Source organism: Choloepus didactylus, chromosome 7, assembly GCF_015220235.1.
Source record: "Choloepus didactylus isolate mChoDid1 chromosome 7, mChoDid1.pri, whole genome shotgun sequence".
Lineage (NCBI taxonomy): Eukaryota > Metazoa > Chordata > Mammalia > Pilosa > Megalonychidae > Choloepus > Choloepus didactylus.
In genome coordinates this window covers 9,614,860-9,630,861 of record NC_051313.1, presented here as the reverse complement: position 1 = coordinate 9,630,861, position 16,002 = coordinate 9,614,860, and the positions used below count along the sequence as shown (strand labels likewise).

At 50.7% G+C, this 16,002-nt stretch overlaps 1 protein-coding gene across 1 annotated transcript; it reads left to right on the top strand.

Annotated features, from left to right (window-relative positions):
- Positions 1-350: 350 nt before the first annotated feature.
- Positions 351-15,047, top strand: TNFAIP3 (TNF alpha induced protein 3). The gene is made up of 9 exons (XM_037843555.1): positions 351-566; positions 3,664-3,973; positions 7,249-7,439; positions 8,204-8,351; positions 8,496-8,666; positions 9,453-9,633; positions 10,727-11,598; positions 12,254-12,435; positions 13,010-15,047. The coding sequence occupies exons 2-9, from the start codon at positions 3,679-3,681 to the stop codon at positions 13,292-13,294; spliced, it is 2,325 nt and encodes a 774-aa protein (XP_037699483.1). The 5' UTR covers positions 351-566; positions 3,664-3,678; the 3' UTR covers positions 13,295-15,047.
- Positions 15,048-16,002: the final 955 nt, after the last annotated feature.

Below are 16,002 nucleotides of genomic sequence, written 5' to 3'. Positions count from 1 at the left end.
ATTTTCTGCAGAAAAGCGGCCCAGAAAAAGAACCGATTTCGTTTCCAGTTCCCATCACCGCGATTTCCACATGGATGTGACGTGGGGCCAGCTTCCGAAATGCCCAGGTGACTCACCGGGGACCCCCGGGCGCGGCGCGGGGTTTCTCTGCGGGGCGGGGCGGCCCCCCGCGCCCCCTGGCGGCCCCGGCGGCGCAGCGCAGCGCGGGTCCCGGGAGCGCCGCGCAGGTCCCCGCGCCGGCGGCGTCACGTGGCTGGAAAGTCCCGCGGAAAGCCCCGGCGGGCGGCGGGGCCCTAAAACAGAAAGGCGAGAAAAGAGAACTGCCCAGTCTGCAGCCTCCGCGGCCGGCCGAGCGCAGCAGCGCAGAGAGCCCGCGGGGGCGGCGCGGCGACAGAGGGCGCCGGGAGACCTGCGGCGGCGGCACGACCCTCGCCGGCCGGCCGAGCAGCGAGCGCGCCCAGTCCCGCGTCCATGGGGCGCCCGAGCCGGCCCGCGCGCTGACCGCGACAGGGGACCGCGACAGGGGACCGCGACAGGGGACCCCGCGCCGTGGCCACGCGCAGCCGGTGCGTACTTGGCGGGGCCGGAGGGGCTGCAGCGTCCGGGCGGGGACCGGGAGGGGAGGCGGGGCCGCCCGGGTTGGGAGATGCCGCGCCAGATGTTGGGGTGACAGCCACGGCGCCCGCCGCCGGCTGTTCCCTGCACACAGCGCCGAGAAACTGAGCCGCAGCTGGCTGGGGGAGCGTGCCCCCTTCCACCCCCAGCGCCCCTGGCCGGCGGGTCGTGGGCGCGGGGCTCCTGGTGGCGTCTATTGAGGAGCTCAGCGCTGCATGCCCGCCGCCACGTAGCCTTGCGCGACCGCCCGGGCCTCTCCGCAGACCTTGCGGCGCCAGCCCGGCGGGGAGGGGGCTCCGGCCCGCTCACCTGTCCGGGACAGCGGCCAGAAGCTCAGTGTCCCCCCCTAGACACCTCAGTAAGGAGACTCTGCAAGGGGCGGGACTGCAGGTTCAGGCTATTCAGTTGCACCAGGGTCAGGCAAGTTTGCATGCAGAGGTGGGACGTGGCCTGCCTTTGGGGGCTCCAGCCGAGGACGGCTGTGCAGCCTGTCAGCTAGGGTGGTCCCACATCCTGCCACCTGGTCGCTCAGGAAAGCCGCGGTATTAAGGAAAGAAGAACGCTGCTCTCCGAGACCTCTGTGTTTTCAGTTCTCCCTGCCACTGATCTTTCCTTGGAAAGCCGGTGGTCCAGCAACTGGGGAAGCATTTTGGAAGATGTGTTGTCAACAAAGCTTCCCAGAGTCCCTAATGTCCCAGATTTCCAAGCAGCCCAGGTCATGTCTCATTCTCCTTGGCTAAGGTGTTTCTTTGATTTTTGCAATTCTTTGCACACGTTTTGAATTTTTGTAGGGGTGCCTGCCCCAAATCCGGTGACGTATTTGTTGATGACTGATTCATAAATGTCCACACTGTGGACAAGAATCTCTGCCCAAAGTAGAAAAATAAAACAAGGGGACAGAGAGTTTGAGTGATAAGTTCCGTAGCATCTTGTAGGTCCTAGTGACAAAAATTGGGAAATTATCTTTAAATAAGTCAAAGTCAGGTAACAAATGTAAAAGAAAAAAAAATGCTAAGGGTCATATTGTTTTCCTTTGAAAGAGGTGGTTTTGCTTGTTGCGAGAGGTGGAACCTATGAGTGAGATGACATTGGGCCACTGATAGCGACATTTGCATGTCCTATTTGGTCTGAGGCTTCACTGTTTTAGATCTCTGCAGAAAGATCTTGTGGTCCCAGGGAGAAAAGAGTCAGAAAAGCAAGAGGTAACACTTAGCCTGTTTAAAATCACTTGACTGCCCGTCTGTCTGTCGAGAGGCCTCAGGTGTGCTGCCCTGGGCAGGTGTCAGAAGACCAGCTTCTGGACAAAGCTGTGCCCCCACCCCCCGGGACGGCTGTGGGGTCGCGAGCAGGACCCCTGCCTTGGGGTCTCCACTGCCTTTGCTGCAGACTGAGGGGCTGTGTGATTTCAAGGAGGGGTGTAAGGTCAGCATCTGGCAAGCACCTGGCTTCCACAGGTGGTACTCATTGGAGGGATGCACGGACAGGTGAATGGATGGCATCGTGAAAGGAACTTTTGCTCTGCCACTGGAGGGAAGGCTGTGTAGTGTTTTTGCCCCTTCAGTGTATCTGTGGTCCTGTTATTTTGCCCAACTGCATCCGTAAGGAATGACTAACATCAAAGGTGAGGTCACCATCTCCCCAAGAGAAAGACTTGTCCCAGGTCCCACTCGGCCGTCGGATTGAGAATCCCAATCCAAAATTACCCCCACTCCTCAGAAGCAACCTGGGGCTGGTCCAGTCAACCCTCTCTCCTTTGAGTGGGCCGTGAGAATTTAGAACACCTGATCAATGGCTTGGAGATCTGGCCCCCACCCAGGAATGGCCTCCCTAAAATCTGGGTTTCTTCTCTTCCCTGTTCTGTGGATTTACTGTCCTTCTCAACTGGAGGCTTGGCTTGCCCACCCAAACAGCTGTGGGATAAAGGAATTGCTGCAAAACTCCCTAGGCAAGTTTTGTGCTCTGAAATCACTGTCGTCATCGTCTTGAAATTAGGATGTGTGGCGAGGCAGCCTAGAAAGGCTCGGGAATTGGAGCTGTGCCCCACAGTCACATCGGTTCACATCATCCCGCGCAGACGGTGTGGGTTGTCTGCACCGAGTCTGCGCCGACCCCTCATTCATAGGTCCTTGCACATCCCCCCTGGCTGCAGCATCTTTCTCTCTGCTTCCTACCTTTCATTTCCTCCCACCAGTTGATTATGTTTGTGGATTTTGGGGTGAAGGACCAGGTGGGAAACGCACCTGAGTGTGGTTACCTGGAGGACGATGATGAAATTTGGTTGGCAGTTGAGTTGAAGTCACTGTGCTCCAGTGCTCCCTTTCAGAAGTGCATAGCTCAGTATTCTATTAGTGTTTCTATTCTATTTATTATTCTGACGTTGCAGAGCTCAGTGGAGAGGTTCTGAAGGACAGCCGACTGTTTGTTGTGACAAATTGCACGGCAGCTTGCTGGAAATAGGCTTCTCTGTTGATTATAAAGCACCCCATTTGAACTCTTTATAACTCTCTCTTTGGTATAATGAGAAAATGTTGATCAGTAGCCTAGGTGACGGCAGAAAACCGTGGGCTTTTCCACCAAATGTTTCCTGTCCTTCCAGGATAGAGAGGGAGTGCTTAGAAGAGAGAAATGAAGAATCTGTCCCCGAGCAGGGATTGCCGGGTGGGCTGGGGAGGGTGGGCTGGGAGAGGGCTGCGTTGTGCCTGTCACCTGTCAGCCGGTGGCTGTCCGGCAGGGCGTCAGAATGAAATGGGAGCCCAGTACCTGACAGACGATACTGAAAACCCAGGTGATTCCCCTCCTCCTCAGTGCCCACCCTCCACCTCCCTGCTCGCGTTTAGACTAATCTTTAAAAGTGATGTAACTTAAAACAGTCCAGAGTGAGTTCATCTTTGGGGCCAGCTAGTATCCTGGGAATAGCGGTGACAGATTTTTGCCCACTGATTAGGGTAACGCCAAGATCAAACCCCTGGGGCTTCCTGCAGGCTGGTATATACGAGTGATGGCAAAGCCGGGCTAACGGGGTGGGTTTTTTTTTTCCCTCCCCTTCAGGTGTGCTGGGGCACGATGGCTGAACCAGTCCTTCCTCAGGCTTTGTATTTGAGCAATATGCGGAAGGCTGTGAAGATACGAGAGAGAACTCCAGGGGATATTTTGAAACCTACCAATGGGATAATTCACCATTTTAAGTCCATGCACCGGTATACGCTGGAAATGTTCAGGATGGGCCAGTTTTGCCCTCAGTTTCGGGAGATGATCCACAAAGCTCTCATTGACAGAAACTTCCAAGCCGCCCTGGAAAACCAAAAGAAGCTCAACTGGTGCCGAGAAGTCAGGAAGCTGGTGGCGCTGAAGACGAACGGTAAGATGTGCTGTCACTTCTTTTGTCTGGCAGAGGGATCCCATTAATTAAACCTTAATAGCCCTGGCCCAGACCCAGGTCTCCTGAGGCCATAGACACCTCAGTCTATGAGCGAAACTCTGCAAGGTGGGCGCACAATAAACACAGGCTGGGCCTGGGAATACTTTTCCTGGGGTTATGTTCCAATTGTGTATAGTAGAGAGTGGGGTGCCTGGGGACTGGGGAATGAGTTTCTAAACATTTAGATACACAGTTAAGCAGTTGACATGTGTCTCATTCTTGTGACTGTTTAATCATCTGTAAAATACCCTTCTCTGTCCAGTAATGGAAATATTAAAAGGCTTTCGGTTCAAAAGGAAAGCGTGGTGTGAAAATAGGCTGTTACCACGTTTCCCCATTTTAATTAGAAAATGCTTGTAAGCTGGCCCTAACTTCGTGAATTGAAGGCATGCAAAGTGTTTGAACTTTGAACCAGTGAATGGCTGTTGAGACCAGCTGGGCTCCTTTTGTCTCCTCCCCTTGGCCTTGGTTCTGCTGTCTGAAACAGGAAAACATTGGAGATTTGTAGCCCAGATTTTAGACCTCTCTTCCATTGGCAGTTCCTAGCTGCTGAATATCTTCCTATCCATTCCTATTGTCTAATGGTCCTTTACCACTAGCAGTTATCTGGAGCTCTAAGCCTCACTGTTTTGTTTTTTAGTTATTTCCTTTGAACCCAAGTATGTACGTTGAAGAGACAGCCAAGCGTTCTGCTTCATGCAGACACAAAATTCTATTTTATGGTTGTTGCTAGTTGTTGCAAGGAGCAGGGATCTCAGGTCCTTAAATCAGTGCCATTCCTAAACCATCCCAGTCAAAGAGCAGAAAATCCTTGTTGACAACGATTATAAGAACATTAGCTTAATTAACTTTAGTCATTTTTGGCTTGGGTAAATTGGAGCGATTGGTGGATGTGGTGCTCTTGCTTTGATTCTGGGGTCTTGGGCATTTCCTTGACCTCTTGCTTGTGCTGGTGAAGCATCCATCGAGTTTTAGGGACACAGGTAAAGAGAACTGGGAACCACTGCTGTCTGCACGGCTCGTGGCATGAAAGCAAGAGGCATAAAATAGAAGCAGGTGATGATGTAAAGTTGTCACCCAGGGGGTTTATATGCCTGTCGGTTTGTGGTTTAGCTCTTCCCATTTGGTCACAAAAAGAGACGGAGTCAGTTTGGGGAGAATTGGGAACAAAGAGAATTAATTAGATATGTGATAGAAAAGGTGGGGGGAGGGGATCATCTCATCATTAACAGTACTAACTGGTATTTTTATATGGAACCTGCTCTTTCCTTAAGAAAAGCAGTGGACTATAAATAGTAAGCTCTTATTTTGCAGGCATATCATTTAAGTCAACAGGGACTCTGCCTACAAATAAAACTACAAAAGCAAGTGCATTTTGTAACACTTTCTGGGAAATAGGAATTTTTAGGTTCAGAATCTTTTTATTTTCCTACTTCCAAGAAAATTCCTTAAAATTCTAGAAAAGGGAGAAAAGATATTTCAGGGAGGGAGGAAAACAAATGATTTTCCTTCTCTGATTTTTATTAGCACCTTTTTTGGTTTTTTTTTTTACCCCACACTCCCCTTAGGAGGGTTCTACATAATCAGTGGGCTGTTTGGGGAGGGGGTGATTCACAAGTATGCATTTGAGGATATGAGACTGCGGTGAATGAGGAAGGGAGTTGGTGGTATAAAATTGAAACTTCATGTGAAAAATTCCAGCGTTTATTGGCTACAGAGATTTCACTTGTCTAATGAGTAGCCATCTTCCAGCTCACCCCGGCCACGCCCACTTGGAAAGTCCAGGGTGCACTTCGCAGTTTAAATGTCTACACACCAGAACAAAAAGTACAATAGCTGTTGCTCAATTGCTAGTCAAATAACTGAGCACTGGGGAATTCCAGATGTTACTTAGGGAATTTCATACTGGTGCATCTCAATAAAGAACTGAAAGTAAGCACCAGAAGAAGAAAAAAAGCCTTATCTTTGCTCTAGATTTTGCAAAGGGGAAATTTCAACAGAATGCAATAAATAGTTGCCACACTTCTGCCAGGGTGCAAGTCTTAGTGATCTATTTTTGTTCATTTGTTTGAATACTTGTTGAACTCATCTTCCCAAGTGTGAAAATTGAAGGGACACTGGCTGTGGATGTACTTAAAGATGTTTTTTGTTCTTTTTTTTTTCTTCCCCAGTCTCACTATAATTTAAATTTGATAAAATTACACGTGGCTTTATTGTCCTAGTTACAGAGTACTGTAAGAAAACAGTGTAGCTTTTCTTTATAACAGCAATTTTGCATTTACCAAAGGAGATTAAGGAGTGTTAGCTTTTCTGTATTAAACATTCCCCTAAAAATGTTTATTGTTTAGGGATGGAGAAGAATGCAGTTTGTGTTGAATTGTGGGTTTTAGCCTGGAAAAGTCACAAATTAATGGAATAACATTAGGGGTCTTTTTTCCCCTAAAATGATCAGAATGGCAACCCTGCACGCTGAATTATTTTGAAACGCCGACATCCAGACTGTCCTTAACTTTGAGAAAGGACGTTTCATTGCTCACAAGCACACTGACATAGAGCCTTCCTGGGGCTCCAGGGTGTGGGCGGCAGGTACTTCGGTGTTGTCAACCCCACTTCACAAACCCGGGGAGGAAACTCCCTGCTGGTCCTGAAGTCTCCAGTGGGATGGTCAAGTCCCGGCTGCTGAGTCATAGCCAGACGGGACCCCGTCTAGTGAGCCGAGCTCCTGCTTCCTGATTCGTGCGTGTGGCCCTGTGTATCCTCAGAATCGGAGAGCAACAGTGCCATTGTCATAGTCAGAAAAAGCAAAGGATGTTCCAAAGGAATGAGGCCTCAGCAATTACGATCACCAAAAAAAAAAAATACCTGGAAGGGTTAAGGGATTTCCCCCAGGGTCCCCTAACTTGTTACCAGCCATGGATTCTCGGCTTTATTGTTATTGTCACCTGTTAAAAGTTAGAGGGAAAGAATGATTTTTTTTTCTGTAACGTGGTGATCTGTTCGTGAATTGTCATCAGTGGGCTTTTGACCAAGAAGTGGAACCATGAGCTTGCATGGGGCATCCCAATCTGCGTGTCGCGTGGGATGCCCCATTTGGTGCATTGCATAGGTCGTGGGGCACCCTATTCGGCGTGCCGCATGGGGTGCCCCGTCCACACCCTCTGTGGAAGGGGGCCTGGGTGCGATGCCTCTGACCACCTTGCCCGTTCCGGTCGCAGGCGATGGGAACTGCCTCATGCACGCGGTGTCTCAGTACCTGTGGGGCGTCCAGGACGCGGACCTGGTACTCCGGAAGGCCCTCTTCGGCACCCTCAAGGCCACCGACACGCGCAACTTCAAATTCCGCTGGCAGCTGGAGGCCCTCAAATCCCAGGAGTTCGTGGAAACGGGGCTCTGCTACGACACGCGGGTATGTCCTCTTCCCCCACCAGGCACCTTTCGCCCGAGCTCCAGGGTGGGTAAAGCGCACCTGAGGCCAGGATCTGCCCCCCAGGGAGCCCGGGATCTGATGATTTACTGGCTCACGGGAATCTGGCCAAGCAAAGGCTGCTGGAAGGAGCACACTGAGTAATCTCCCGTGGGATCAGTGCCACACATTTGCCTTTGCCCGGGGCCCGGGGTCAGCCCCCGTGGACACCTTCATTTCAGCAGAACAGCTTGTGCCTGTGACCTTTTTGTATAGAGTTTCTGTTGGTTTTGGGTTTGATTGCCCTGAAGAGGCTTTTCTGAGCCAATGAATCAAATCCAGGCACTCATCTCACCATTCTCAGTCACACGCTTGGAATTTTTGTGTTCATTTGGATGAGGCACTAAAAATTTAGTTTTATGCTCCATCAGGGTTTTTTGTTGTTGCTTTTTTTTTTTTTTGGTAAGCAAATGCTGTCCCCATCCTCCTCTATTTTTGAGTTTGCCTTATAGTGGAAAAAAAGTAAAGGATGAAAAACAGAATGGAGGAAAACGTGATTGTTTGAATGATATTTTGAGAAAGGGAAAAAAGTAAAGGATGAAAAACAGAATGGAGGAAAACGTGATTGTTTGAATGATATTTTGAGAAAGGGAAAAAAATAAGCTGAATTATAGAAATGAAGATGTGTAGAGTGGACCAGAATGATTATTTTTTTGGTAATGCATGGCTGATTTAATCCGTGTTTCCCTTTCTGCCATTCTCCACAGAATTGGAACGAGGAGTGGGACAACCTTGTGAAAATGGCATCCTCAGAGACACCTGCAGCCCGAGGTGGGCTTCTGTATAATTCATTGGAAGAAATACACATCTTTGTCCTTTGCAACATCCTCAGAAGGCCCATCATTATCCTTTCAGGTGGGAGCCTGCCGTGTGGGTTATTTGTATTGGGCTTTTCCGCTTTCACACCAAGGGCCACCAAAGCCCAGGGAATGTTAGCTTGATGGGATTTGGTGAAAGTTGTGCCACGGCTTGATTTTTCTTTCTCCTTTCCTTAAACAGACAAAATGCTGAGAAGTTTGGAGTCGGGTTCAAATTTCGCCCCTGTGAAGGTCGGCGGAATCTACCTGCCCCTGCACTGGCCGGCCCAGGAGTGCTACAGATACCCCATCGTGCTCGGCTACCACAACCAGCACTTTGTCCCCCTGGTGACACTGAAGGACAGCGGGCCAGGTGAGGGGACGGAGTGGCTGTTCCCACTTCTCACTTCCCTTAGGCACTGGCACACCCTCTTCCCATGGAACGTCAGGGTTTCCTCTTTTGTTCCATATTTATTTAAGTATATTATTAATATTTAAATATGTCATTCTGCCATTTGCTTGCTAGTAACGGTAACGTGTGATCATAATTGTGATCATGAAATCCACTTTTGGTGTAGGCTTTTATGGCTTGGGAAGCACATTCATTTGGCAAGTCTGGAGCAAGTGGGAGATATAGTATACATCTGATAAACTAAGGCACCCAGGGCCCATAACACGGCTCCTGGCACGGAGCAGGTGAATGCTGTCTGTGTCAGCTGTGTTTGTAGTAGTTAGCTTCATCTGGAGTTGGCCTTGTGCCAGGTGCTTTACGAACCTTGTTTATTCAACTTCCGCCTCTTAGCATCTCTGTGAGATGCATCACGGTTAGCTGGTGTCACGGGAGAGGCAGTTGGAGCTCAGAGAGGTTAGGTCACCTGCCTGATGTCACACAGCCTGGAAGTGACAAAGCCCAGACTCAGACTCAGGTCGGCCCGATTTGGGAAGCTTGGAAACTTAACCAAGAGAGCTGCCTCCAGCCTGGTTAATATTCTGTGAGATTCCTGGGAACATAGTGCATTTTGTATTAGAGTTGAGTGCTTCTTGCTTCCACATTTGGGTCTAACTGTGGCTTGACAGTACTTTTCCATTCATTGTGTCCTTTCTGCATTTTCACATTTTAATCATTATACACTCATTTGCATGTTGTGTTTCCCCTCAGAAATCCGAGCTGTTCCACTTGTTACCAGAGACCGAGGAAGATTTGAAGACTTAAAAGTCCACTTTTTGACTGATCCTGAAAATGAGATGAAGGAAAAGTTATTAAAAGAGTACTTGATGGTGATAGGAATCCCAGTCCAAGGCTGGGATCACGGCACAACTCATCTGATTAACGCTGCAAAGTAAGCAATTTCTTCTAACTCATGTTCTTTTTTTAAAAAAAATCTTTAACTGTTTTTACAACTTCAGCCACAGAAGTTGTGGCCACCCCAGAGCTCAGCTGTGAAATTATCTGAAGCCAGTTCCTTCTACATGAAGCAAATTCAGGGTCCTGTGTGTGATTTACAGAAGGTGCTTTAGGCAGCACTGGCTTTGGTTTCAAATGGGAACAAATAATTGATCCATCATGAATTTTCTGGATATAGAGATGCTGAGTCAGAATTGTATGTTTTAAAAGTGTTTCCATCAAGAATAACTTTTTAAAAATTGCCCTAATGCATAATAAAAAAAACCTAGAAAGTGAAAAACTCTTGGAAACAAAAGCCGTTTCCTTGGCTCCTTAGTAAGGGATAGCCAGGCACAGCTTGTTGTAGAAGGTGTTGATGTGTTGCCCCTAGGTTTTTGCCACGTGGAAGTGGGAAGAGAGACCCAGAGTGCACAAATATGTGAGATTTAAACACTGGGTTTACCTTCAAGAAGTGCCAGTTCCTTAGGCAATGCAAGGAATCACAATAAGGGGATGATAGAATCACTTCTCCAAGCGGAGATTAACAAATTATGGGGTCCTCAAGGCTATGTGCAGGACACTGAGTTCCAGAGTAGTTTGTCCTGTAAAGTAAACCAGTCCCTCATGAATGGCCTCAGTCATGTTTCAATAGAAACTTGATCTCTGACAAGTTAGGAAACTAAAAGTGACTTTTTAAAGTAACCGTGGAACAATAAGTCATGGAGAGGGCCTAGGGTAGAACTTTCTGCATGACTATCTGCAGTTTGGGGTGGAGCATGGTTGATTAAATGAGACTGGGGTCTTAAAAACAAGGGACTCCTCTCAGCAGACCTAACTTGTATCATGTCTGACAGTAGAGCTGTTACTGGGTGTACTTGGCAGTGTCATCTTCGAGTTGCAAAATCTTTGTCATGGGCCTGTATTTTAGCGAACAGTTAATAAAATAATTATTGCCAGAATCCCCATCCTCAGTCTCCTCTCTGAGTTAATGGCGTAAGATTACGGGTGGCATGTTTGCGTGTGCTCATACTTTAACTCTTGGTCTTTAGGTTGGATGAAGCTAACTTACCAAAAGAAATAAATCTGGTAGATGATTACTTTGAACTTGTTCAGCACGAGTACAAGAAGTGGCAGGAAAACGGCGAGCGGGGACGGAGAGACATGCCCACCCAGAGCCCTCCGGAACATTCCGTGCCCCAGCTCTCGCTCATGGACATGAAATGTGAGACACCGAACTGTCCTTTCTTCATGTCGGTGAACACCCAGCCTTTGTGTCACGAATGTGCCGAGAGATGGCAGAAGGGCCAGAACAAGTCCCATGAGCAGCGCTCCAAGCCGGGCCCCGAGGCACTGCCCGTCCTGGCACCCGGGGCCTCCTGGGGGGAGGCAGGTGTGCCCTTTGGCTGGAGCTCCGAGGAGCCGGCCGGGGGGCCTCGCTCTGCGCCCCCGACGGCACCCAGCCTCTTCCTGTTCAGTGAGACGACCGCCATGAAGTGCAAGAGCCCTGGCTGCCCCTTCACGCTGAACGTCCAGCACAACGGCTTGTGCGAGCGCTGCCACCACGCCCGGCAGCTTAGCTCTGGCCGCCACACGGACCCCGGCAAGTGCCGCGCTTGCCTCCAAGACACCACCAGGACATTTAATGGGCTCTGCAGCACTTGCCTCAAAAGGACTACGGCAGAGCCCACGTCCGGCTGCAGCTCAGGCGTCCCCACTTCCTGCCACCAGCGGTCCAAGTCGGATCCCTCCCAGCTGCCCGTCCAGAGCCTCATCCTGCCTGGCTGCCTCTCGCAGGTGGCGCGGACTCCGGAGGACAGAGCGGGGACGAGCAAGTGCCGGAAGGCCAGCTGCATGTATTTTGGGACTCCGGAAAACAAGGGCTTCTGCACGCTGTGTTTCATCGAGTACCAAGAAAACAAACGTGAGTGAAACAAACGGTTGATCTCCCTGTGCAGCAGCAACTGCATAGAAGGGGCCTTGTTCCGGAGCTTCAGGGAAAGGGGCCTGTACGGGCCCCCGGGTGGAATGGTTAGGGGTTCCTGGGTTTCCCACCCACAGGGCCGCCCCTGGAGGAAAGGCCCGGAACGATGCATCAGCTCTCAAAATGCCACGTTCGCAAAATCAAAAACGCCCCGAGACAGAGCTGATGGAATTTGTTTGTCAAAGGTCACTGGGTGTTTGACATTTACAGAAGTAGACTTCTAAGCGCTTGATATAATAAAGAAGTCTCATAGTCTGAAGAGCTGTAGCTGGTGGTCTCCAATGACGCTGAGACCCTCATGGTTTTAGAAACCTGTAACACCAAAGGACAGCGGTAGTTAGCATCTGCTGTTTGTCCTGTTGGCGTGATCGGTGGGGCTACACGTCCCAGAGCGAGGGATTTGTGCAGCCAGCAATGCTTCCTCCGTAGGCCCCGTTACACTTTCGCCCAGTTGCATCGATGACAGGCTGGTCCCGTGGGTGTCGTGAGGGCTGGCCTCGTCCGTGTCGGGCCCCTTCTCTGTCTTCTAGGCTGGCGTCTCGGCGTCTGTGCAGGGACCTGTGCCTGGTACCGATGAGCACCCTCTCTGTTCTAGATTTCGTTGCTGCCCCTGGGAAAGCCAGTCCCACAGCCTCCAGGTTCCAGAACGCCATCCCCTGCCTGGGCAGAGAGTGCGGCACCCTGGGGAGCACGATGTTCGAAGGCTACTGTCAGAAGTGTTTCATCGAGGCTCAGAGCAAGCGATTCCACGAAGCCAAGAGGACCGAAGAGCAGCTGGTGAGACCTTTGGCAGTCCCTCCTCCCATCATGCTGCCGGGGCCCCCTCGCTGGGTAGTCAGTGTCCTGCCATGGCCGAGCGGACGGCTGAGGTCTGGGGAAGAACTTGGGAAATGAGTTCACGTGGCTGGGGTTAGCCATGCCGCAGCGGCCGTAGCTCTCCATGGCCCAAGTAGACTTGGGAATTCCTTTCAAAAAGCAGATAAATTCAGCCATAGAAGAAAGCCTCCTAAAGCCTCCCAACACCAGGGGACAGGTCAGAGGTTTCTTTGGTCTGTAGCAGACAGCACAGCCTTCTGAGCAAATGGGGGGTTCTTTACACTGCCAGTCCTTTGCCAAGGGGAGAGAGGAGAAATGGGGCATCCCACGGCCTCCGCTTGGCAGCACATCAGCGAAGTAGGTGTTGTCGGGTTATTTAGGCCGTATAGCAGCAGAGCTCCCCCACTTGGCCTCCCCAAGGCTGGGTGCTCCCCTTGAGTTGGGAGGTGATGCCCCTGGTAAACTCCCGTTCCTGGGCTCCTGGGCTCAGGGCCCACCGTGCTCCCCCTGAGCGCCCTGTGTCTCCCCCATGCAGAGATCCAGCCAGCGCAGAGACGCAGCCCTCGCCCCAGCCAGCGCCTCCAGGCCCAAGTGCTCCCGCGCCTCCTGCAGGAACATCCTGGCCTGTCGCGGCGAAGAGCTGTGCATGGAGTGCCAGCACGTCGGCCAGCGCGGGGGCCCGGGCACCTGCCGGGCCGAGCCTGCGCCCGAGGAGCCCCCCAAGCAGCGCTGCCGAGCCCCCGCCTGTGACCACTTCGGCAACGCCAAGTGCAACGGCTTCTGCAACGAGTGCTTCCAGTTCAAGCAGATGTATGGCTAGCAGGACCCCGGGGCCACCCACGCTGGGAGGGCCGAGAGCCGTTGGCCAGTGTGGTGCTGCACCCCAGCACCCAGCTGCCACCGCCGGTGGAGACAAGCTCATCTTCGCGGCCGAGACCTCAGGCTGGGCGGCCTGGGAGCAGGCCCCTCTGGCCCGAGAGTAAAGCTGGTGGCTGGCAGGGGACGGCAGTGAGGGGCAGCCCTGGGCAAATCCTCCTCTCCCACCAAGCACAGGGCCAGGGACATCTATGGACGTGGAGTGGTGCATCCTGCCCGCCAGGACAGCTCTGACATCTTGCAGGCCAAGAGAAACGCTGCCCCGTCAGGAGGGTTTCAGCGCCCTCGGAGACACGTTGCTGAGCCCTCGCTCGGGGAAAGCGGACATGTTCGGAGAGCGCCCAGGTTCCCGGAGCCTCCCTCCCTGACTAGCTGCTTTCCTGTGGACTCATCCGAACCAGAACGGTCCCTGGACTGTGGTTCTGAGGCTGCTGAGACGGAACGAGAATAAGTTCACACTGAAAAGAAAATGAGCTGCTCTCAACAATACGTACCTTTCAAAAATCGGAGTGTTTGAGGGGGAAGTCATATACCTCTTGGTTCTGTCTTCACTTCCGAAGAGGTTTGCTTGCCGTGAGGTGCGGGTGAAAAGGTGCACGTAGATAATATACCCTTATCTTGTGTACGAGGGGACTTTCTGATGATGTTGACATGCTGCCCTAGAGATTCAGTTAGGAAGACCGAGACAGAGTCACACGTGTGCTGGCTGTCATTGGGCTCCACCTATAGACACAATTTGCATGGACTTGACCAGCTGCCTTTTTTAAAGGAAGCATCTGAATTATGTCTATTTCCTTTATTTATTTTATGACAGTGTCAAAATTATTTAAATGAAGATGTTTCTTCTGCCCTAGGGAAAATGCTGTGTTGTCTTTTCAAGATGTCCCTTTAGCTCTGGGTCTGTTGCAGAAGCAGGTGCATGCCTGACCGTGCAGGGGAGTTGGCCTCTTGGGAACCCTGTGGTGACCTTCCCTGGGACAGAAGGAATTGCATCAAGAGGGGGCTCCTTACTATATCCCTGTTCTTAGGAAACTTTGGCCTGAGCCGCTTCCTGGCAAGATGTCAGATAAGATACTGCTCTTGATGCTCTGTTGAAGCTGAAGCCAAGTTGCCTACCTCCTTGGAGATGAGATGGGGAAGGAGCAGGGAGAGGTCAGGAGGGGTCACGGGGAAAGGCTGGGCCTCCGTGCTGGTCCCGTGGTGCCAGGCAGCGTCCTTGTGCAGTGACGGAGCCCGGGGACAGCAAAGCCAGGACACCGTGGGCATCAGGAGGAGCTTTTTTTCTGATCTTGCCCTGCAGTTTCTCCCTCTGCTTTATCTTACTGTCCTCCTTGCTCTAGGAAAGAGAGGGGAAATGAGTTTTCCCCAGACATGAAGGCTGCCATGTTTTGGTCAGGTTTTCTGTAAGACCTGAAAACCCCCAAGATGCGTGACTACGGAGCCTTTACTTGTTTTCTCTGACAGTTGTTTTCCACTTGCAGCTCACATCAGTCTTTTTCTCTGACAGATCTTTCTTATTTCTTTCTAAAGAAACCAAATAATGTTGTTTTCATCTAGTTCTTGAAAGTGTAGTCTTTTAATATTTTGTGTTTATCATTATTTTCATTCTTAATGTGAAAAAAATGGAGTTATTTATACTTCTTAGGAAATATTTGAAATTTGCACAATTATCCGTAATAAAATGCTTTTTCCTCTTATTGGATTTCAAGTTTTTCTAAATAAATGTAACTTTTCACAAGAGTTGTTATTAAAAAATAAATTATTTCAGAGAAGATCTTGGTGTTTTACATTTATGAATGATAGAAGAGAGAGGAAGGCCCTTTTTAAGACTGTGCTTCCCAAATACATTTGCTTTGCTGTATGCCTGGGCCAGGGGTGTAGCTCTCAGCCTTGAGTGGTGAGAGATGTTTGTTGGAAATAATAACTGATGTGGGGCAGGCCGGGCACTCGGGCACAAGCTCCCGGGCTCAGGGTGAGGATGTAGAGGCCCAGGGAGGGCACCAGATGCTAGGACCTTGTGCAAGATAAAGCGAACGAGACGGGGGAGGAGAGAACGGGAGGAAGGAGGGAGTGTGGGAAGGGTCAGGTTGTACAGAAGTGGTACAGGACTGGGGTGGCTCCCCGGGCCCGCAGGCTCGCAGTGCTGGGAAATTGTCCAATTACGGCCTCCTCCCTTCCCCCAAACCGAAATGCAGTCACAGAGAATGGATCCCAAGGCCTGGGAGCTCCCAGCTCCCACCATTATGATCAGCCAGGTTTTAGAACCACCCTTTTAAAAAAATATATCTTTTATAATTCACAAAATATGTTATAATCATACAAAAACAGTATAAAAATAGTGAAGCCAACCTTGACATACCTATCATCCAATTGCAACAATTATCAACATTTTGCCAAAGTATTGTCACTGTCCTCCCCTCTTCCTCTCTTTGGCTCGTTGGTTGGAGTATTTTAAAACAAACGGCAGAGCCAGTGTCCTCACACCCACAAACGCGTCACTGTGCATCTCTGATTAGGCTATGTTCTCTGTACACGACCACCATGAATATGGTTAAATTATGCCGCTCTGTAATATTATCCCAGCCCCAGGATGTGTTCTGACTTCTTGGATTGTCCACCATCCAGGCAAGAACCCCCGAATGCTCTTGGCTG